The sequence below is a fragment of the Ambystoma mexicanum genome, chromosome 6p (genome assembly GCF_040938575.1).
Source record: "Ambystoma mexicanum isolate Mex_15411 chromosome 6p, UKY_AmexF1_1, whole genome shotgun sequence".
In the NCBI taxonomy this organism is placed as follows: Eukaryota; Metazoa; Chordata; class Amphibia; order Caudata; family Ambystomatidae; genus Ambystoma; species Ambystoma mexicanum.
The window spans coordinates 882,352,223-882,375,278 of record NC_090935.1 but is presented as its reverse complement, the minus strand read 5'-3'; the positions used below and the strand labels follow the sequence as shown (position 1 = coordinate 882,375,278).

General features: G+C 44.4%; 1 protein-coding gene across 1 annotated transcript in view; it reads right to left on the bottom strand.

Moving 5' to 3' along the window:
* The window catches only part of CAMK4 (calcium/calmodulin dependent protein kinase IV), a 1,546,801-nt gene that overhangs the window by 44,962 nt on the left and 1,478,783 nt on the right, over nucleotides 1-23,056 (bottom strand). Inside the window, exon 9 of the mRNA XM_069625488.1 lies at nucleotides 14,221-14,347. Coding sequence (XP_069481589.1) covers nucleotides 14,221-14,347 — 127 coding nt within the window. The remainder of the gene's footprint in view (nucleotides 1-14,220; nucleotides 14,348-23,056) is intronic.

The following is a 23,056-nucleotide window of genomic DNA, read 5'->3' as shown; positions in this document are numbered from 1 at the left end:
TTTTTTTTTATCAAATTGTGACGAGCAACAACCTGTAACAAAAGCTCGAGAACTCAATGTTTACATTGAGTCCTTCAGGCTGAAGTTAATAAAAATAAAAAAAATAAATAAATAAATATTAACTTGCATTTTAAAGCCCAGCCCGTTTGTGAATAGGGCATGCTTTTATGATACCCCCTTGAAATTTCGAGCTGGAGCAATTACGTGTCAGACCTTAAAAGCAGCATCCGTGCACGCATTCAGAGGACGTTTGGGAATATGGTGTGCCTTTTGTGCCTTGGGCCGCCCCCATAACTTCATGAAAAAAGTATTGTGAATCAGCCTGTGTTACACAAGGGCAACATTGTAGCCTTCTTTATAGCTGTTATGGAAGACGAAACAACGTTAATGCGCATGCTTCACTGGTATTGGGGCTGGTGTAATTCTTTATCTGCTACTCGGTCAAAGCGCAAAAAAATAAATAAACAATTTGCCAAGTACTAAAAAGGTAATTGATTATAATTCGGTTCTTTAGGATGAGAAAGTGCCTGTCCCACCCTGCGTGTCCTTTTAGTTGCATTGCAGCCATTACAGTTTATTTCAGATTCTTAGGAATCCTGGCAAAGGAAGTCGTCGCAGGCTTCCACACAGTTGCCGTTTATCCAGGTGCATACATGTTACTCCAGGGGCCTGCAACATTTGGCTCTCCAGAAGTTTTGGACTCAAGCCCCCATGGTTCCTAGTCAGCATACTCAGCGGTGAAGGTTCATGGGAGTTAGGTTGCAGACCCTTGTGTTATTGGCTTGGAAACTGCTTCTCTACCTTTTGATGCCAAGGCTACACAAAGTAGTTTTTTCGATTGCTTTCCTGTAGGGCTAAAGATTGCTAACTTTACAGGTATTCCAACAGTATAGATTACAGGCTCCGTTAAATACAGACTGCCATGTTTTCAGGATTATAGAAAATAAAACTAATTTTGGAAGACTTACTATCAACAAGTAGAAGAGTATTCCCATAAAGACTACCAAGACACTACAGTACTCAACATCAGCATTTGTAATATGTTCCAACACGCGATGCGCCCCTTGCCAAAGTGCAGCACTATCTGGACGGCCTTGGCAAAAGGTTTGGCCATACCCAACATGTCGCATTTTCTGCTATCCTGCAGAGTAGGCACTCAATGTCATACCCAATATGGTGCTGAAAGTACACATATATATGCTTGCACGAAATTCATGAGAATGACATATATTTATTTATTTGATTCATTTATATACAGCAAGATCAATGCTCTTTTGATCACAAAAGAACATACAAAAGATAACAAATCGGATTTTCCAGGAAGCAGTGAGCTTGAGGGACATTCTGACCAGGCTGTGGAGGGGAGTAAATGGAACAGTCACTGGGGACAATACATAAGTGGATATACATAGATTAAGGACAACCAACATTGGACATTTTTAAGTGTAGGTAGGCGGTACGGCCAGCTATGCTTGGGATATGACTATGGATGCAGTATCAGCCAATCTCGGTCAGCAATGCCCCGATTTCCCAACACACTTTAATGCCACAAAGGTCCATCCTCCTAATCCAGCATACAACAAAATCTAACGGTAGGCAGAAAGGAATACGCTACCTCTGGAGCCATCTATGCCGTGGACCAGTATCCAGCCAAATTTTCGAAAACACATTTTCGAAATGCCATTTTGTGGAAAAAAAATGCAGAAAAAAAAATCCAAATGTTTTATTTTAATTTTATATGGTTTATTTTTGTTTCATTATTTTAAAAAAATGTCAATAAAAAAACAGTGGTTTGGGGGGGGAACCCCCTGTACCCCCATTTAAAAAATAAAATTAAAAAAACATACGAAAATCTTTTTTTTCAGCATTTTGGTGTCGAAAAAATGACATTTTTTGAAAATGTGACATTCGAAAAAAGTCACTATAAACCCTGTGGACCACCCACCACGATGAACCTTGTATGTGCTACATACATCCCCCTGCCGCCTCCATCCCTCTTCCTCCCACCCATCCTGAACAAACCACCCAGACACCAACACCACGATTCCCTCACCCCACAACTAACATGATCAGCCCTATTGGCAACAGCCCCAGATATCACTGCCACGACAACAGAACACACCCCTAGACATTAAAGTGTCAGAAATAAAATGACCCCACTAAATACCATCACATCACAAACCCTGCCCGCCTACCACTGATACCTTGCAACAATCCCCCCTTAGAATCCTGCACCCACCCTACCCTAAAACGAAAGGCAGAAATTACAGGTTAAGGACACGAACAGGCTGCCATACACTAGCACTCCCGCGCAGTTTCCGCAAATCACTGCCCACAGCCTCCACTACCCCGTTTAAGCAAACACTGCAACAGGCTCACACATATGCATGCCATTCACTATCAATAACTACAGTTGAATGGCCCACCTATACTGATATAATGAATGCATACCCTGTCAAAAATGCTGAGAAATGTATCTCCAATGCCCAAACTATAGATACAAACATATGCCTGAAGGAGGTCAATGGAAAAACATGCCTCTCTCGTCACTCCCAACTCACACACTGATGCCACGCACCCGCATTATGGGATCCATGCATCCACTTATGCTCTACCTAACCCAATAATCCTAAATAACATGTGCAACCATAATCCCGAGTTAAAATGGGTGCTCATCAACACCTGATCTCTCCCAGCCCACACGTCAACGACTTACCCAACACAACCTCGATGCCCTAGGCATATCGGAAATCTGGCTTCCAGAGGCATCCGCTCCAGCCCTCTCCCTTGTCCTGCCACCCAGATACACCATCTTTCGAAAAGACTGCCCTTCAGGCAGAGGGGGAGGGGTAGCCCTCATCACAAAGGAATCCCTACCCTTCAGACAAGTCAACTCCTCATTCGAAGGAAACAGTGACATCCTATCACTCAAACTAACCATTGCGTCCACCTGCACCATCACAATCCACATTCTCTATCGCCCGTCCGATCCCCTGGCTAACTTCCAAGAAAATCTCCTCCACGCCCTCAACGACAACATCAAAACCTCATCCAAAATTGTATTATTGGGAGATCTACACCTGGACCTCAATGACCCTCATGATACCCAGGCCTCCAAAGCTATGGAAACCCTAAACTTTAAGATTCACCTCAGCACCCCAACACATTCAAAAGGCTGCACACTAGACTTGGTAGCTGACCTCAACTGCCTCTTGACCATTAACTTCAACACACCCTGCCCCTGGTCAGACCACCACGTGATACACTTCTCCCCACCCCACCAAACCCAAGCCTTTGACTGTGCCACTTCCACCAGCTCTAAGGCTCAGTAGCCGCAAACTTAGCAAAGAACATCTCCTGCCACATCTAAACATCCCCAAACTCAATCAACCACTTCCTAGCGACCCTAGTAATCTCGCAGACATATATGCCTCCACCTTAACACTGGCAATCAACACCATCGCCCCCTCATGCTCCGGAAATCAAAACCAGTGAGACACTCAAACTCCTGGTTCACCCCGGAGCTACTAGAACTCAGCAACAAGAAAAGAAGGACACTTTCCACCTGGCAGAACAACCCCACTGAGTCCACTAGAGTCGAATTCGCCAAAACCTCCATAGAATATAAACAAGCAATTATCGAAGCCAAATCCTCCTGCTTCAACTCAAGAATTGCTGGTGCCAAGTCAGACACCAGAGAGCTGTTTTCCATCTTCAGAGAACTTGAAACCCCTGCCACCCCCACTCCCCGCAACTGTTCACCAAAGATGAAGCCATGTGCACCAACATCCAAACCGCAATGCTCAACAAAATCAACACTCTAAACAACAAAATCAGCTCCTTGCAGAGCGGCACAAACACACCTCTGCCCACCACATTTCAGCCCCTCGAGACATACTCACAAGAGGTCCCTCTGTTCTACTTCAAAGAGATCTCAGAACCGGACGTTATAGCGATCATAAAAGAACTAAAACCGCCCAAGTGCAAAGGGGACGTATGCCCAGTCTGAATTGTCAAAGGTTGCACGGAAGCTCTCACACCTATCATCACCAGCTTCATAAATGCCTCCTTGAACACAGAAGCGGTCCCCACTAGCCTCAAGGAAGTATGGGTGCACCCGCTCCTCAAAAAACCTTCACTGGTCCCCATCATCCCCAGCAACTACAGACCCATATCTACAGTCCCATTTCTCCTGAAAGTCTTACATAAAGCTGCATACCTTCAGGTTCAACAATTCCCCGAAACCCACCATATACTAGGTCTTTGTCAATCAGGTTTCCGCCCAGGCCATGGCACTGAATCAGCTCTGCCAGAACTTAAAAACCAAATAGATAAAATCAGGGACAGTGGTAAACGAGCCCTCCTCCTCCTATTGGATCTGTCAGCAGCATTCGACCTAGTAGACCACAAAATTCTTTGCCACCACCTCACTGCAGCAGCCCATTTCTCTCCTGCAGCGGCCAGTTTGATTGCCTCCTTCGTCAAAGAGAGAAGGGTAAGAGTGTTCTCAGAGCAAGCAAGTGCAGCCCCCAACCCCATCCCATGCAGAGTCCCTCAAGGCTCATGAATCTCCCCCACCCTATACAACATATTCACCAGACCCCTCTTCGACATCCTGGATGCCATCGGCACAGCCTACACCAACTACGCCGATGACACCGAAGTCCCCCTCCCACTCACAAGCAACTCTGATCAAGACTCCAAAACCCTCAACTTGATTTACTCCATCATCCAAGCCTAGATGGTAGACAACCAGCGTTGTCTTAACGGGGACAAAACCGAAATCTTGCTTGTCACTCCCCTTATAATGTTATGTTATGTTACTTTGCATTTATATAGCGCCTTGTATACCATTGGTATGGTCTGAAGGCGCTGGTAGGTTGAACGCCCTTGGGAATGGAAGTTCAGGTCAGTAGAGAGAGTAGAGAGAGTCAAAGGTGCATGTGAGTACCGGCTATATGTGCAGCTGGTGCGGTATTCGTGTAATAGCTGCTTCTTAGCGGTAGGTGTGGTGGTTGAGAGGTCAAGAGTATGTGTTCGTTCTGGCAGGATTTATCCAGACCGATTGTGGCTGCGTTAGGCCTGAGGAGAACGCCTGGCTGGGGGTTGCATAACCAGCAGTGTTTAGTTAGAGTGGTGGGGAGTACGAGGCAGATGTTGGTATGAGAACAGTTATACCGACTTGCGTCATAGTATCTCTGTGTTCTAATTGAGTGGTGGTGTAAAGAAGAGAGTAAGCGTGGTGACGTGAGACGGTGGGTTACATGCTCATTGAACGTTCCATGCATTCCAACCATTCCATGTAAGTCACGCAATTCTATGCACTCTAGTTCGCTCCATGCCTTCAAGTCCACTCCACGCACTCCAGTCCGCTCCACATGTGTTGTTTTATGGACTTGTATTTCACCTGTACCTTGGATTTCACCTGTACCATCCACATACTTCCCGGAACCTTTCACATATTACACCAGTACCTTCCACATACTTAATTTGTTCTGTCCACATATTTCACCCTTCCATCCACATATTTCATCCTTCCATCCACGAATTTCACCTGTTTCACCCGCATACGTCACCTGTTTCCTCCACATACGTCACCCGTTCCATCCACATACGTCACCCGTTCCATCCACATACGTCACCCGTTCCATCCACATACATCATTCGTTCTATCTACATTAGTCACTCATTCCTTCCACAAACTTCATCCGTTCCGTCCACTCTAGGCACTTAACGGCCCTAAGTAGTCATCCGCTCTATGCACTCATCCACTCTACGCACTCATCCGCTGTAGGCACTCATCCGCTCTGCATGCACTACGCATTCATCTGCTCTACGTACTCATCCTCTCTACACACTAATCTGCTCTATGCACTCACCCGCTCTGCGCACTCACCGCTCTCACGCCCCCTCCGCTCTCACGCCCCCCTCCGCTCTCATGCCCCCCTCCGCTCTCACGCATTCTTTTGCACTTACGCACTCGTCTGCTCCATATATTCATCTGCTCCATACATTCGTCTGCTCTACCCACTAATCTGACGCATTCATCCATTCTACACACTCCCCCATTCTTACTCACTCCTTCATTCTACACACTCCTTTTCTCTGCGTATTCCTCTGTTCCGCACACTCGTCGGCTCTGCGCATCTATCACTCTCTGCACACCGATCACTCTCTGCGCACCTATCATGTTCTGCATACACATCCGTCCTGCACACTCGTCCACTTTGTATGTCCTCAAATGTGAATGTCCTATGTTTTTGAAAAATACCAGTGTTTTACTACACCACTGCACTTCAAAATGAAACCCTTTTGTGCAGAAGAACAATTTCATGAGTAATCTGTGACCACCCACACAATGGGTTACCCACTCAGGGTGTAGCAGTGGTTACTCTTCAGCAGAGATCGACCTGACCTTGCTCATTCGTTTGTTGATATTATTGTACCAACCTGGGCAAAGCAAGGCAGTAACCAGGTACCCTTCCGAATACTGTGCAAGTGTGGAGCCATACGTTGCTTTTAGTCAAATTATGTAAGGCAACCTTACTCTGCATTTGGGCTAATTCTGTAATGCAGCCTTACTCTGCAATTGGCCCAACTGGGTAGAGTAGCCTTACTCTGCTTTTAGCCTAGTTGTGTAAGGTAGCCATATCCTGCATTTAGCTTAGTTGTGTAAGGTAGCCATATCCTGCATTTAGCTTAGTTGTGTAAGGTAGCCATATCCTGCATTTAGCCTCAGTGCGTTTCTCAAGGATCTTATTTAAGAAGGGAAGATGGGGCTGTAGTTGCTACGGTCATCTGAGTCCAGTGTTGGTTTCTTGAGAAGTAGGAGGGACTTCTCTGGTCTTGAGGGACGCGATACCTCGAGGGAGGGCTCTATTGAGGATCGTCAGGTATAGCCAGAGTGCTTCATTTGGAAGGGACTGGAGTACAGAGGCAGAAGAATGTTGACTGCCACTGTAGCATCCCTCAAGAGCATATTGTATGCAATACAGATTTTCCATACCAACGTTCAGGAAAGTCGCGATTCTATGGCAAATACCAGTCTTGCATTATACTTTTATGTCACAGAACACTATCATTGAAAAAACTCATAAACTAGACTACATTTCCCAGGGTCTCTAGCAAAAATGAGTCGTTTAACCCATGACCATTTCCCCAAACCACTGTCCATCCCAACATAGAACATCTCTTAACCCAGAAACATCTTCCTCTTTCTTTGATGCTCAGAGAAAGCAGATCAGATAAGTATTTGGTCTTTTCGTAGTGTATGGATTTATGTGATATGGATGAGTTATAGATAGAGGTGGTTGCACAGCACGGACAGAAGTCTGACTTGTGACACAGCAAGTGTGGGGAAAACGTGTATCCGCTAGCCCGGGGACGAGTAATCAGCCCAATGCGCAGATTAACTCCATACCCTCCTTGGCAGCATATGCCACTAAACTAATTAACGCAGCCAAACCATTTCTCTCCACTGACAGATGCCTCACCATCGCTAAGGGAGTTATAGGCTCAAAACTTGATTATTGCGATCCCCTCTATGCCGGCACTTCTGCCAAAAACCTACAGAAACTGCAAGTAGTTCAAAACAACGCAATTCGGGCTGCCCTCAACATAACCATAAGGGAACATATTTCTGGAGCCAGAACAGAAACATTGGAAAAAAGAGCATTTGAAGATCGAAGGTAGCTGAATGGAGTAGATATATGATGATGATAACAGCTTTATTCAGCATTTGTGCCATCAAAGCAAAAGTACATTCCATAAAAAACACATAAATATCATATAAAAGCATCACGACTGAAAGAATTGCATTCCATTTTAAAACAATTTAAAACCGTCAGATAAAATTAATTCTCTCCATTTCGACACAAAACTCAGCCTCCTTACCCACACCCTGTGCAAATATTTTGCACAAAGTACAAAAGGTTGAGGTCATCTCTTTTCCTACATAAGTCCATCGCATCTATTGACCTTCGAATGCCTTTCCATTTAAAAATTGGCTTTAGGTACCTGGCTCTAAAGTCGCTGTAGCTAGGACAGAACAAAACGAAATGAATGGTAGACTTGCATAGCGCCCCACACACCAAACATTTGATACCATTTTGTCCATTCCAATTCCTCCTAACAAGAGCCACTCGCAGCGTCCCCTGCTTTAAGATCGTAAAGGAGCAAATGGGTATAGCCTGGATGAATAACGTCTTCGTATTATTCGTAATCATAGGTTACCTTGGCCTGCAGATATTTTTGACCACAAGAAAGCCTTGCACAATGTATCTCCACAGTTTGTGTGCTGTCCAATCTGCATGCTGACTTTACCATCATTTTGGAGTTGGATGGCATCCTAAGTGGTTGTTCCCAGAATGATCCTAAAGTTGCTCTTACTGTTTCGAATGTCAGAGGCGGCTGCAGCCTTAGGCTGTGGTGCGGCCTGATGTTCCAAGGACGTTCCTAGGATGTTTCCAGGACCGTAGCGTGTCCTTTTCTCTAACTCCTCCCCTGAGCGTGACGGGAGCCCGAGCCGCTCGAGTGCAAGAGTGAAGAATGCTAGCTGCTCTGACCGCTGCGACCCAAGGTAAAACAGTACCCCTCTCGCACCCATTGCTATCCAGATACAGGGGGTGCATACTCAGTGCCCTTAGGGCGGTTACTGAGGCCATACTGCTTAAGGAGCAGGTCTGCGCTTTCCACCATCCACATACTTCACCCATTCCACCCAGTTCATCCATTCCACCCAGTTCATCTGTTCCACCCAGTTGCACATGTGCGAATTGCTGCAGAAAATGCAACCGTTCAATAATTGTACAGACGCTGAAACGCAAGTAGACTAACTCATCATAGAAGCTGGTTATATGTAGTGCGAAGCCGGCATTGTATAGAAGCTGGAAATCAGTGTCATGAATTTTGTAAGCCAGGACCCATGGAGAGAAAATGCAAGAATTGTGTTGCAGTAAGAATAGGCTGCAAATCGTGGAGCTGCATGGTGAGGCTGTCTAGCCTGGTATCAAAACCGGTTTTCTATTCTAGAAGTCAGTGAATGTGCAAAGAATGAATCATCCCTTGTTAAGTTGCAGAGAAAGAACACCAAGAGTGCCAAGTTTTATTCATTTAAGATATGTAAATGCTGCAAAATGAACCAAATCATGGTCTCCTCTCACATGAGCATAGGATGGAAATAGAGTTGAGCTTGGAGTCTCAGAACAACGATAGTGAGTGCCTGCACTGCCATAAATTCCCAGAGACAAGGATACTTTGCAATGGCCAGGTTTATAGACAATCTTCATGGCAGAAGACATGGGTGATGAGAGATGTTGGGCTAATTGGGTGGGGAGGTAAAGTCAAGTCCATCTCCTGGCACCTGGTTCTGGGGTTACGTGCTGCTAAGTGAAACAAATATTCCAGACATGGTACCAGCGTGCCAACCAATTGTGGAGGGCCATATAATGAAGGGCCTTATAGTTTGAAGACCAATGATAAACTTTTTACTTAATAGTGTTGAAGATTACATGTTTTAAAGGTAGGCATAGGTTGTCCACCTGACAGTGGGCAGCCAACCACAATCCTAGTCCCTATAGAAAGTATATTGAGATGTCTCCCTTAACCAATCCCAACCCTTGATAGGTTTTTATTATTTGCCACATAGTATGACATCACCTGTGACGTATTTTTTGCATATAAGGATTTTTTATGAGAAAATCATTGAGAGGCTGAGCGAATGTCCATTGATGTCCACTTGCAACTCCGTATTTTAGATAACTGTTAATAAAAACGTATCTTTGCCATCCTGCCATCTTCCTGAGTTGATTTGATTATTATTTGACTCTGAGTTATTATCATCCCTGGGCTTTTGAAGCACCTATATTACCCTTGTTCTTTTTGCCTGGCTTGGTAAACAGGGGCTGTAGAGCTGTAACCATATCAGCAAAGTCATTCACTACTTCTACTGATCCTACCATCAGATTGCAAATTCTCGATATGTGCCCAACAATTGAGCTGTAGATCTGTGTTGCTCTTTGTTCAGCACGTCTGCCCACTTCACCACCCTTCTTGAATGGCTGCTAATATCAATTGGAATTACTTCTCAATATATATGATTGTTGATTAATGAGTCGCTTCTACAGAATGTGTCGCATCAGTGCATTGGATGAGTACGAGAGATCAAAATAGCAACATTTCCGAAATGTTTTTATTTTGTCCCATGATATTATTGGGACCTAACTGGACCCCCTCGGCCATCGATGAGCAGCGGAATATGTGTAGCAGATTTAAGTAGCTACCGTCAAGTGCCTATTTATTAATGATGACATGGCTTCATGCAGTCAGAACTGGTAAAATGCACATACATCAAACAATAAAAATTAAACTACCTGCTGCAATGTACAGTAGTCGCAGAAAAATAACATTGTTGCTGAGGATCAAACCCGCAGCTAAAGTTCTTTCAAAGAAACAAATGTTACATTCTCAAAAACCTTCATGGCTGGTGAGCAGTGGTTTTTACAGAGATCAGTGAAGTTCAATGGCTCTTTTTCCCCGATCACAAATGGCCCGCAATTAAAAAAACATGTACTTAACAATTAAGTAAAGCCCCCTCATGTAAGGGAGGAGAAAGAGAATAAGATGGATTAGCTCCTCCCAGGGCGCTGGGCACTGGAGAGCAGGGGGGCTGAAGGCAGACACAGTGTGGGGGGCGCAGGGAGAAAATGAGCAGTGGCTAGCCACACATTTAGAGAGAGTATTGATATCCGAACAAAACTAAGGAAATGAGTGAACCCTATAATAAGGTCACTATCTGATGAAGAAGCATGTCTAAAAACAACATATTTTGTGTATGTGGACTCAACTGAACAGTGTGACGCTTGGCCAAATTAACACTCGATAAAAGAGTACTGGTTGACATTATTTTTTAGAAATTAGTAAAATCTTTGAATTTAGACTCATGATGCTGCCATTCTAGAATATGAAATGCATACTGAGCCAAGGACATATTGGACATTTTTAATTCCATTTAACAATGACAATTTTGGCAATAAACCACTTCCCCTAGGCCAGGGTTGCCCAACTCCAAGCCCCAAGGGCGGAAACTGCCTGGGTTTTCAGGATATCTGTCTTTAATATTCATGAGAAGAAATGTGCATACATTTAGAACCAATGCATGCAAATCTAGCTCATGAATATTAATGAGGGTTATCCAGACAACTTTTTTGTGAGCCAGTGACATAAACGAAGGAATTATGTTGCCCCTACCAAGATGGCCAATGCACGTAGCTATGTGTGTCCACGCTGGTACCTAGCGTTGTCATAGCAACACTCTGAACTGTAGCAAGCATTTGCAGCCGGCGCGCGAGAAGGAACGCACATATGCTTGTGAAGGGTAAGTGACTATAAATGAACGGCGATCAGCGATCGCCTCAATAACACTATGCTTATCCTGTCATAACTGATAGGGATCCGTTAACGCGGTCTCAATTTCCTTTTTTAGAGCGAACATTACGAGATAGTGTATCTCGTTATACAGAGAGATATAACGGCAAACAGGCCAGTGGCCCACACAAGGTGCGCATTGACATAAGCATAACAATAATTCACTAATAGTTATATGATACTATATGAGAAAAGAGAATAAGAATAATAGCACTGGGCACATTGCATGCGTTTATGCCAGCAAGCTAATATGGATACAGCTTAATACACATGTTAAGCACTGCATTAATACGGTCATAATCATGGGCACATAGTACGACAACACTTGCACTGGGCAGAATAAACAAAGATGATTCACAGGTGTCACAACCAATGACAATTAAGAGCTGCTATAACAAAATGTATTTGTGTTTATGTTTTCTCTTATCTGTTGATTGTGTGTTTGTAACTGTGGGCGCCCTGTACATTTAAAATGGATCAAACATGTTTCATTAACTTCTTTACGCATAATTGATCTGTACATTTCAAAATACAATGTATCCTTTGTGTTCATGATTTAGTTAACATTGATAACCCGGCTCTGAAGAAGGATTTTAATCCGAAATGCATTAGCCACATAGGGTTGATTTTTTTGTTTGCCTCAGACACTGCACTAGCCTAATTGGTGAATCTGCAATGCTAAAGATTTTGATAATTGAAATCCAAGGAATACTTGAAAAATAAAGGATCGTAACATAACTACATTGGAATGAACATCTATTAACAAAGTTAAACAAAATTGTTGAAACCGAAGTGGGTATTAAGGGTGTGTGGCCCACACCGAAGACTTAATAGTCTTGGTCTCTTTGCTTCAGTTTACTTATAGTGCCCTACACGGTGGCACCTGCCAGTGGGCTGCACCCTACTAATGAACTTCAAATCAGAAAAACAGACACGTGAAACTATTAGATATTGATAAAAGTAATAGCTGTGCACTCTCGCCCTCTCTCTTTTTGCCAAGATTATCCAGAAAATCTGACATGTTTCTGGCCCTCGAGGCCTGAAGTTGGACAACCCGGGCCATCTGTGCCTTGCTCGAACATGCACCCCAGGATTTAATTACCCGCCGTCTTGTACGGGTTTGTTGATAAAGACGTGCCAACTTTCACCAGTTCACTGATAGACTGAAGAAGAAGAATGCGCCTAAAAAGAAAGTATTTATGATATTGTGCTGTATTTTAGGAATGACCAGATATACTTAGGTCAATTTGCTAGCGCATCCCGCATACATTTTTGTCCTTGACTTTTAACTGGCAACATGGTTAAATGGCTAAAATAAATTAAAAAGACCATCAGTGATAAGGCTCAAACCAAAAGCATTTAGCTGCTTACATAACCTCTGTTTTAACCATTTGCCCACCACTGCTCTGACCCAGAGGTGCACCTAAATGCTGAGGGGCCTGAGAAATTGCCCATGTGTGCTGCTGACCCGGGCATCCAGGCGCATGAGCTTCAATTCCTGTTGAAAGACAAGGGGACCTCAATTTTCGAAATGATACACAGCATTTCATCTCTCACAGCTGCACTGGAGGTAAAATGGGGACAAAATGCAGGTTGGACGTCGTGTCAGTGACATGGCTGCTATATGTCACTCTCAAGTACAGCATGAAAGAAACACTTTTGGGGCCATTAATACGTATGAGCCCTGATAAAATATCCCAGGCGTTGGAAATGTATAGAAATAAACATTAACAGCTGGAATGCAACTTTTTGGACTTTAACGCTAATCAGCATGGTCAGCCATTTTCTCTTCCCAAAGGACTGTAATTATAATCAGCAACATTACAGACTTGATGTGGACTCAGCCAACTGCAGAGTAACATCAACAGGCTTTGGGAAAGGAGAACAGATGCTGTAATGATTGTATGCTTGCTGGCTGTTAGCGCATCAATACAAACACTATTATGCAACCCCTCTGCCCAGGGGAGTTGCTAGGTCTGGAAAAGACCCGGGGCTAAGCTGATGTCGGAACTGTTGGGACTGGGGGCTAGCTAGTCTTTTGGCTGTAGCTCCTGAGATTCTATCCGGGGCTACAACCAAAAGATCAGGGGCTATAGCCCCCTTAGCCCCCCCCCTAGCAACGCCCCTGCCTCTGCCATAACAATGAAGCTACCTTTAACGACAGAAATTCGAATTGTAGCTTCCCACATAACTCTCTATCTCTTTACACACAACCCACCCCCATTTAGTTTATAGTTTACCTCCGCTGCGCCCAGTCACATGCCATTCAGGGATATCTGTGATATTGACGAAAACCATAACACTGAATGAAATCAAAAGTGATGTGCTATCTTTCTTGAAGGCACTTAAAATCCTCCCCAATATATTTTAGGACTGGTGAAATTATATAATCAAACTCCAGCCCTACAATATTTGGTGAAAGTTTTGGATAGTGCGTTTAAAAAAGATATCGAATCACTTTCGTTGTGATTCAGTGTTATGGTTTTTGTTAATATCACTGGATACCCCATTCAGACATGGGTGACTAGCTGGGTCGTGGCCACGCTCGCATAACTATAATGCCTGGAATGTACACACGCGTAATAACACCTTACAATTTTCCCAAATTTCGGGCTCCGGTCCCTCCGAGGGCATTCAACCAACAGCGCTTTGGGGCCATAATTATGGTGAAAGGCACTAAACAAATGTCAAAATGAATGAAAATGAATTAATGAATGAATGAATGAATGAAAAGGCAGTATACATAAGGAAGCCTTTTTGTGGCATCAAATATATGGCAAAACATGCCATACTTACCAAGTCCTTGGCATTCAGAGACACATCGTCCCACCACGGGGAAACAAAGTCATAGTCACAGTTGAGAATTCTCTTGAACATGTACTGGTCTCCCCGCTCATCATAAAACGGCTCAAACCCGCAAAGCCTGCAGAGACACAAAGCAAGACAATAATCAGAGGCTTTCCACTGGGGCTGAAGTGCATTCCTGTGACAGCAAGACTAACTACCTAACTTCCGCGTGCATGACAAAGTCTTGCTCGCGAGGCATTGCGTCCCTGGTGGAGAGGGCTGTAACAGGTATTATTGGCTCACGCTCGAAATGAGCACAGGGTGAAGATGAGAACACATAACAAGGATAAGGGACAATAACACCTATAACACCTATAAGCCCTTTCCCCCTGGTCTGTAATGCCGTTACAACGCCATTATAAACTGCTAAAATCACAAAAACAGGTTTAAGATAGAGTGGGGACAAAAGAAAATGTTGAGAAAGGTAGGTTTGTATTTGATTCCCACATAGATGGCTCTTGTACACATCCTGATAAGAGTTTGCTTTGTTCACTGTTCGTCATAATAGGTATAGTCCACACGTTTAAGTTTGATACCATTGTGAATTTTTATTTGTATTAATCACCACAGGTGCTGACACGTGTTTCGACCATCTGAAGGCCCTTATCAAGGCTAGGATTAAGGTGTCTCTTGCGTAGTGATTCTAAGAGGGCAGGTAGCTCAGGGTGAGTAATATCACCTGCTTTGATTCATTTCAATATAATGGTGCATGTCAACACTCGAGTGGTTTCTGCCGGTGGATCGATGCTTTTGAAGCTTGCGTTGAGCCTTGTCCTGGTGGAATGTTTGCTAAATCAGACACTGCGCATTCAAGCACAATGTTGGGAGAGAAACATCAAACTTTGCAACAGTGATTAAGGCTCCCCGCTGAGCCACTGTTTACAAGGGTTGGCCAACATTGCAATGTAATAATCAGCAATACTGCTCTGAGCCCTGGATAATATTGGCGGTTAAAAGCCTAGAAGCATAACTTGGGCCAGAGAAAGGTGAGAGCGCACGAGGGGGCCTCAACACGCTTAACTGTAGTATTGCCCTGGGGGATCCACTCACTATGATTATTAGCCCCCAGCAGAGCAATTGCATGGTTGTCAGGTCTCCTCAGTTTGGCGTGAGAATGTGAACATACACTCTGAAATGGCCACCGGGAACAAATGAGCAAGTAGCCAGCAGAGTGCAATTGCAGGGCAGACGAACTAAGTAGATTGCGGAGGCGACGAGCGGGTGGCAGATCCTGTGCACACCATGAGCGCTGCAGCAAAGAGGGGCAAGGCAGAGAGGGAACCGAGAACATGGTCAGTGGGGAAAGGAACAGGCTCCCAGAGTGGCAGCCAGGATCCGGGGAGTCGGCAAAATCATAGCTACATGGGCAATTAGTAACGATTACCCTGCATCCTGAGTGGCTCTCAGGATTCGAGCATTCAACTCTGGCTGTTAATGATTGCTAAATGTTAAATCCTGTAATGAAAAATTCAACTGTATCCACATTTTGTTTTAAGTAGAAATGCACAATGTGCAATGAACACAGTTCTCATGTCCTTGATCAGTTCAGTCGGACCATGCATTATTTCATATGTGGCTCAGTGGGTTAAAGTCCCTTTCGAAAAAGGTCTGTGCAACATTGAGTTTATAGGTTAAATTTCCATCAGGACCAATGCATTCTTTCAACCTCCCTCAGTTCATTAAATTAGTACTATTGAGTTAAGTTATAGCAACCTCCCTTATACACAGAAATGGCCAAAACTGTAATGCCAACTATGCTTCAGCTCTTGAGGTCTTAATTAGTGTGTTGAGGTTCACTGGCGTTTCCCTGTACACTTGTAAGGGTCTCATTCTGATTGGCCTAACGTAGTTGTAGGAAAGACTGTAACTGCTCACGCAGCCACAAGATTTCAGTCGTTCCCACGACTCTGGTTTGCTGCACACATATTGGAGATGGATCAGGGATTCACCACATGCATTGAGTGAAAGGTACAGGAACCAGGGTGGAGATTGACCTCATGCATGTATGGGATACTGAATCACTGACGTCGAGCATGAATATGCAGTGGTGGCCGCCATGCCAGACACAGCAGTTGTCATTGCCACATTGTTACATGCACACAGATTGTTGGCACAGGAAATCCGGAAACAACCTATTTCATGGCAATCAGAATGACCAAATCTGGTGACGTTGAAACATGTGCTATAACTCCAGTGCATGGTTATCACGCAGTCCTTGCATACCTTCATGGATCAGAAAGAGCAAATATTCCTGGGTCAGTGATTAAAATGTCCAGTGACCCACAGAACTTTGGTGGGTATGAACCAGCAGCCTCTACCACCAAGACCCCCCTAGTATCTCTTAACCCCTGAACCCTAGGGATTTCCTCTGTTCTGGAGGAGAAGAATCCACTGACAGGCCCATAGATCAGTGCTCATCCTCTAGAACCAGTAAGACAAGATAGCTGCACCGTGTGAGGACAGGGGTACAGGATTCACTTACTCCAACACGACTCAATAATGAGGACTCAGTAGTTTGGCAAAGGGAAGTCCGTTTAATGACAAGTACATCAAACAGAGAAGCAGTTGGGAATCAGCATACTGGCGATCACCTGTCTCACTCCAACTTCCTCAAACTTCTGTTGGACAACAATTCTTATAGGCAATATTTATCATCATTGAAGTCTAATTCTACAAAACTCAATATGCAATATAATTGGTTAGGAAAGGTAACTTAAGTATAGGTGCTATATCTGTATATGATAATAGAGCATGCGGATTGGATAACTCTTATCGGGTGGGCATCTACGCCCATCCCACTACATCACAGTGATTGATGTCACTACACGTACGACGTCCCATTGGTTCTACGATACATAGGACCCCAGATAACTTGGTCCGTTGTAATTGGGCAGGTTACACCCCTAGACATAAATCCCCATTTTAATTAGCAGCATGCAGAATGGACACCCAGGTGCCTGGTGTCCCAAGTTTCACCCTGTCTCTCTTCCATCAATCAGTATTTTAGGGCTATGTGTCAATTAGTTGGCTGGGTATGGCCTCGGAACTGTAGCCTCTTATCAGGAAAAGTTATGGCATCCCCGGGTCCTGGATGACATCAGGCGGTGGTACTTCTTCGCACCTGGCTGGTCACGTGTTTGTTCACCATGAATCTGCTTCAGTTTCTAGCTTCTTTAGCCTCGCCACCTGCCTGGGCCCCCCCTTATCTTGACCTTCACGGGACAGGCTGGTATACTCTGAAGTTTGAGTCTTGTTAGCTGACGCTCTCCTCCTTTTCTCTGGATGACCTCGATTTCCTAGGCATGAGCCGCTCTTTGTTGAGTTTCGATTCCGCTCCTTCTCTTGCCTCTGGCTGGGTTACGAAACTTGGCCTGTTAGGCCTCTGGCAGCCTGGGTACACTTCTGCTTTTACAAAATGGAGTTGCACTTGTATAATGTGTCTTATTGACGTAGATATATAGTTGGTGCTATCCGCTCTATTCTTCTATTAAGCATTGTAAGCAGTATCAATATCTTTAGCTTCTTGCGTTCCAAGCCTGTTTACACACGTTTTAACTGGTTGGTTGCTTCCATCTTGTCTCGTTGCAACGTTTCCTCACATTTTAACATTGTCTCTTCTCTGTGTTCATTACATTTATTTTCATAGTTACTCGCAATGGCGTGCTATCTTTGATAGCCGCTTTTGTTCATTTGCGTGTCTGTTTAGGCCCTTGTGTTATTTCCACTGGCCTTCCATTAGGGCTCTTTCGGTCTCTTCATGGACCGTCTGTAGGTACTCTTCGTTTCGTATCAGCGGCTGGTACGGCTGTCTGATAGGGTACTGTGCTGCCCAGGGTTGTCTGGTTATGGGCGCTTCAACAGGTAAGGATCTTCTGATGTATACTGGGCAGAGTCCCAGTGCAGCTCTTTCTTGGTTCATTTGCTCCTCATACATCATATACCTTGGCGAGTATGCTCCTGGTACCTCAAAATGAGGTGATGGGGTGCAGGCCATGTCTGGGACCTCCTCTACACTCCCCCCTCTGGTCGGTTCATCGACCACTTCTGCAACCTCTTTTGCATTCATTTCTTTTGATTCTTCGGTGCCATGTTCATCGTCTTCAGGGTTTGTACATGATGGTGTGAATGTGTGAGCCTTTGGAGTGCATATTTGTATCACTCCTTTCAAACTCCCTGCTGTTTTCACATGTTTGTCTTTGTTGCATGTCATTAGCTGGCATTGTCCATTTGGGCTGCAGTAGATCCATTTTCCTTCATACCTTCTTCGTTTCTTAGGATATGTGAACTTTGTTCTTTCTGGCGCAAACTTGCTGGCCTTCACAAAGTCTCTTATTTCTTCATCAGTCAGGTCTCTGGGCTTCCATCCATTACTTTCATCCCTATGGCTTTCTTTGCCGTTTTCTGGCACTGTATAATGATTATTTTGACAACACAGGATCCTAGCAATACCATTGCTAGTAGGGCTCCCAGAAACTTAAATATATCTGCCATCTATTGTGGGACCCACGAGAATAGGTCTCCAAACCAGCTGTCATCATCCACTTCATCACTTTCATCGATCATCTGGTTTTTCAAGTTTGTCAACATACTTCTGGCCTCTGTTAGGGTTCCGTTTTCTTCATTGTGTGATGGTACAAATGTGATTTTTGCACAAACACCTCCATCCATTGCTGTGATCATGTCAAATACATATCTGTTTTGGAGGGTCATCAGACTGATTGCTCTCAGCTCTTCTTTGATCGCGTTAAATCCTTTTATAGTGGTATTGATGGTCTGCAATAACTCCCATCTGGTTATCTGCAACCATTTAGCATTCACTCCAATTTGGATGTGTGGCAAGAGCAACGTGGTGAATACTGTTGAGGTGAGCCTAAACAGCCTGTGTTCGTATTGGATTGTATGGAATGCCTCTTCTGATTTGGCAGAAAAGTAATTTTCTCTCTTCATCCTGGATACCAGCTCCACAGATCTCCTTCTCCTTAGATGAGCATCTGCTTTCGAGAAACTGCCCGAATTCAGGTCAATCTTAGGGATCACTAGCGCGGGAACGTGGACGTTCACCAGTGTGCTTATGCCTCCCCAGTTTTTCGGCAGTCTTATGTATGCCTTGGATCCACACGCCCAGTAATGGCCCATGATGACTGCGGTACCTTGTTTCATTCCTGGAGCTTCAAAGATTCTACTGCAGTTTACATTCGCTCCCATCTTCCTCGTGCCATTACCTCTGAAGCATAGTTTCGGGCTTTGCAGCGGTACTATTTGCAGGGGTCCTCCTCTATCTTCGACCCATGTTAGCAGCTTTACAAGTTTTGGCCGTAGAGGTTTGCATAATCTCTGTGAATTCTCTATTGCTTCTTCGTAGACTCCAATGACCATCCAGGCTCGGCAGATTACTACTCCTTCTTCCCATCCATTTGGGGAAATCACTGTTCCCCAGATCTGCATTTGGCCTCTATTCTTCCAGATTTGTGCCTCTTCTGCAGTTTTTCCTTGAATGTTGAGTCTCGGGTTTGTCACCCATCATGTTCCCGATCCTTTGACGTCAGGATTCTCGTATCAGATCACGTGATTCCTTGTGTGAGCCCTGTTTCTTGTCTTAATATCCTGGATGTAGCCTTCTTCGTCCGGGTAGTTCTTTTCGTTGGCCCATATCAACGAGGCGTCTCTCCCCATAAATTGTCCTCTGGTGTTGCACATTGCTACATGTGACATACAGTGTGCTGTCTGGACATCAATTTCTACAGCCACAAAGTTTTTTGTTTTTCCCATACTGTATGGTAGGAGTGCATAGACGAAGCATTCTCCTTCTGACTGCCTTCGTCCTACTTCCTTCATGTGTTGGTACCATATGTTACTTCCAAGATGGGCTGTGCTGTCCAGGTAATCATTAAGTTCATTGTTATCTTCATATGGGCTTCTCTTAATTATCAGTGTTCTTCTGTAGTTTGCTATTACTATGTCCTTAAAAGCGTCTGCGCTGCTTTTCCACCCTGGGCGTCTCGGTGGAGCAGGATCCTCTGTGTGCATCGCTGTTGTAGAAAGAGGCTTTTTGCTTCTCTTCCTCTCCTCTTGTAACTTTTCATTGAGGTTTTCTGGCCGCCATTGGCTCTCCAACTCCTCAACGGGTGGCTGTGTCATAGATCTGGTGCTTGTTTGCAGCGTTCGAGCTGTCATGCTTGTCGTTATAGTCTCTGCAGTTCTATGTTTCAGCTCCTCGTGCAGTTTCTTTGCTCTGACTATAAATGGTAACAAATAATCTATCAGCATTTGTTTTTAATCTGTGAGTTCCTTTGTGGCTACTTCTGTTCTTTTGAGGGATATTGCTATGCCCTCTCTCTCGGGTTTCTCACTTGACTTCTCTTGGTCACTTCCACTATTTTCTGGAACCGATTGCTCGGCAGGCTGTCTCCCCTTCTCTGCAGCCTTATTTGGAGGCCCTGTAGCCATTGACACTTGCCCTTGTCTGTGTGCATCCTGTGTGTGGGTGTGTGCAGTGGTCAGTGCTGCGTTTTCATTCATTCCGTGCTGACCCTGTCTCCAGCTTTTCTCATCATTCGTTACCTCAAGTGTGTCTGAATCACCGCTAATTATATTTAATTTGAGTTCATTAACTTTACCATCAGGTTTTCTTGGAACAGGAATGACTATATAGGGTCTGGGTGCTTTCGTAGGCCCCAGACATTCATCATCCAGTGGGTGCACTGAGATCGGGACACTTCGTGCACCAATAAAGAAAGCAGTTCTGATTGTTAATGACAGAAAAACAATAATAATAACTATATATATTCACATAATTGTTCGAAACGACAGTTTGCAACATTTTCTTCCAGGGAAGTGGGGGCGCCCTTCTGCTGGGGGTAAAACCAAGTTACTGTTCTGGGCCCCCATTTCGAGTGAGTTCATAGTCAGTTATTTATTCCTTCTCTTGCTCTGATATCATAGTTTGAGAGTTCATTACTTAAAGTGAAGAGTGCTTTCCAAATGTCCCCCTCTTGTGGGTGATGATGGCAGTCTCTGGGTATGCAGTACAGTTTCTGTGCTAGACTATAGAAAAAGGTTAGGCTAGCAGCTTTGATACATCACATTCATAATGCATATCTATAGTAGGCAAGGTCCCAATGCACTCCTCGAATTTGCCTTGGTCCTGAGGACATGCTGGTCCCTGTTCAATGCGAAGGAATGAAAAGATGGAACTGCTAAAAATCACACAAAATAGAATGTTGCAAAAATAAAAATAAAAATAAACATGGAAAAATAAGAATAAAAATAAGGAAAAATATGAAAAAGTAAAAAGGGACAATAAGATTGTACAGTTCTTGACTCTGCTCTCCTCGATCTGTCCACGGCGGAAAAAGAAGACACTATGTTTCTTTCTCTCGGTTTGCCCCACGCCGGAAAATTGAAGAACCGTGTCCTTGTCGTTGATCTGTCCCACCGAAACGATGAAGCACTGTCTCTCTGTTTCCACGTTCTGTCCCACGGTAGAAAATCTCACTGGAACCTCCTAAGGTACTCTCGCTGAAAGTTGGATAGCTCCACCTGGAGCATTATGTCGTGGAGAAGTGTACCCATGTGTGGGACGTTGGCTGGATCTCTAAGGAAGGTGATGACGTCAACATCTGCAGGCCTCCCCACCATTTCTGGATATTCTGTGACTAGCCTAAGCAGGACATTGTGTGCCAGCCGGGTGTCCTCGGGCGATAGAGACATTTGCTCTTTTTTTTCTGTGTCCTGATCACAAGCTTTTCTTTTGGTTCGCACAGTCTTTGCACTTTCCTGTTGTGTGAACTACCACAAGGTGATTTAATTTAGTCCACAGCTGATTCAATTTGGCTAGATTTCTTGGGTCTCTGATGAAAGTGCATGTATCAGTGGTTCTCCCTACAAGTCCTGGGAATTTCTCGATTATTTGGAAGAACAAATTAATTGTGAGTGGATCAATGTCTACTGGTGGTGGAAGCATTTGTGACCTTTTCGATGTGCTCGGGTAGCTCGACGAAGGCTTCTGTGATAACAGTCAGTAGTTGCCGGATGACCCTTTTGTTGGCAGGATCAAGAATAAAGTCTGTGACACTGGTCTCTCTCCCTATTAGCGATGGGTATGACAGCACCACTAGTTGAAAGTATGAAAGCACATCCCACTTGAGGCTTCTGCTAGGAGATACCATGAATTCTTCGAACAAAGTCTTGACAGTGGTTGCTTCAGGATACTGTGTTATGCTTTCAGAGAATAGTTTTAATTGCAGTCTATCACAGTCTTCATTCTTTGTATTACTTGGGCATGACGTGCTTTCAGAAGTTCATTCTATCAATGTTGTTGTGGCTTTGGATGTGCTTCTCTTTACCCCGCAACTAGGATGTGCAGAGTGTTTATGTTTTATGTCTTTTATCACCTTTTCATTTATTTGAGAAAATGTCTCGTTTAACTCACAATTTAAGATTGAGTTCTTTTCGCCTTTTGTTGCTCATGTGGCCTTCTTCGTCGCCATGGATCTTGTCTGCACGTGCTGAGGTTCTTCCCTGTTGTCTGTGGTTTCTTTGCTGTTAGGTGCAGCAGGAGGGCTCTTCCCTATACATGGCTTAATGTCATTTATGAAAATCCATGCCCTTCCGCCCTGGAGCTTGACAGCAGAAGGGGTGCAGTCCACTATGGTGAAAGGGCCATTGAATCGTGGCTCATCTCACCTTTTTCTGGTAAAGTACTTCACAAGCACTGTGTCCCCTGGGAAGACGATGGGCACATGTAGACCTTATGTGGCGTCTGCTTCAGCACTTCATGTTGTAT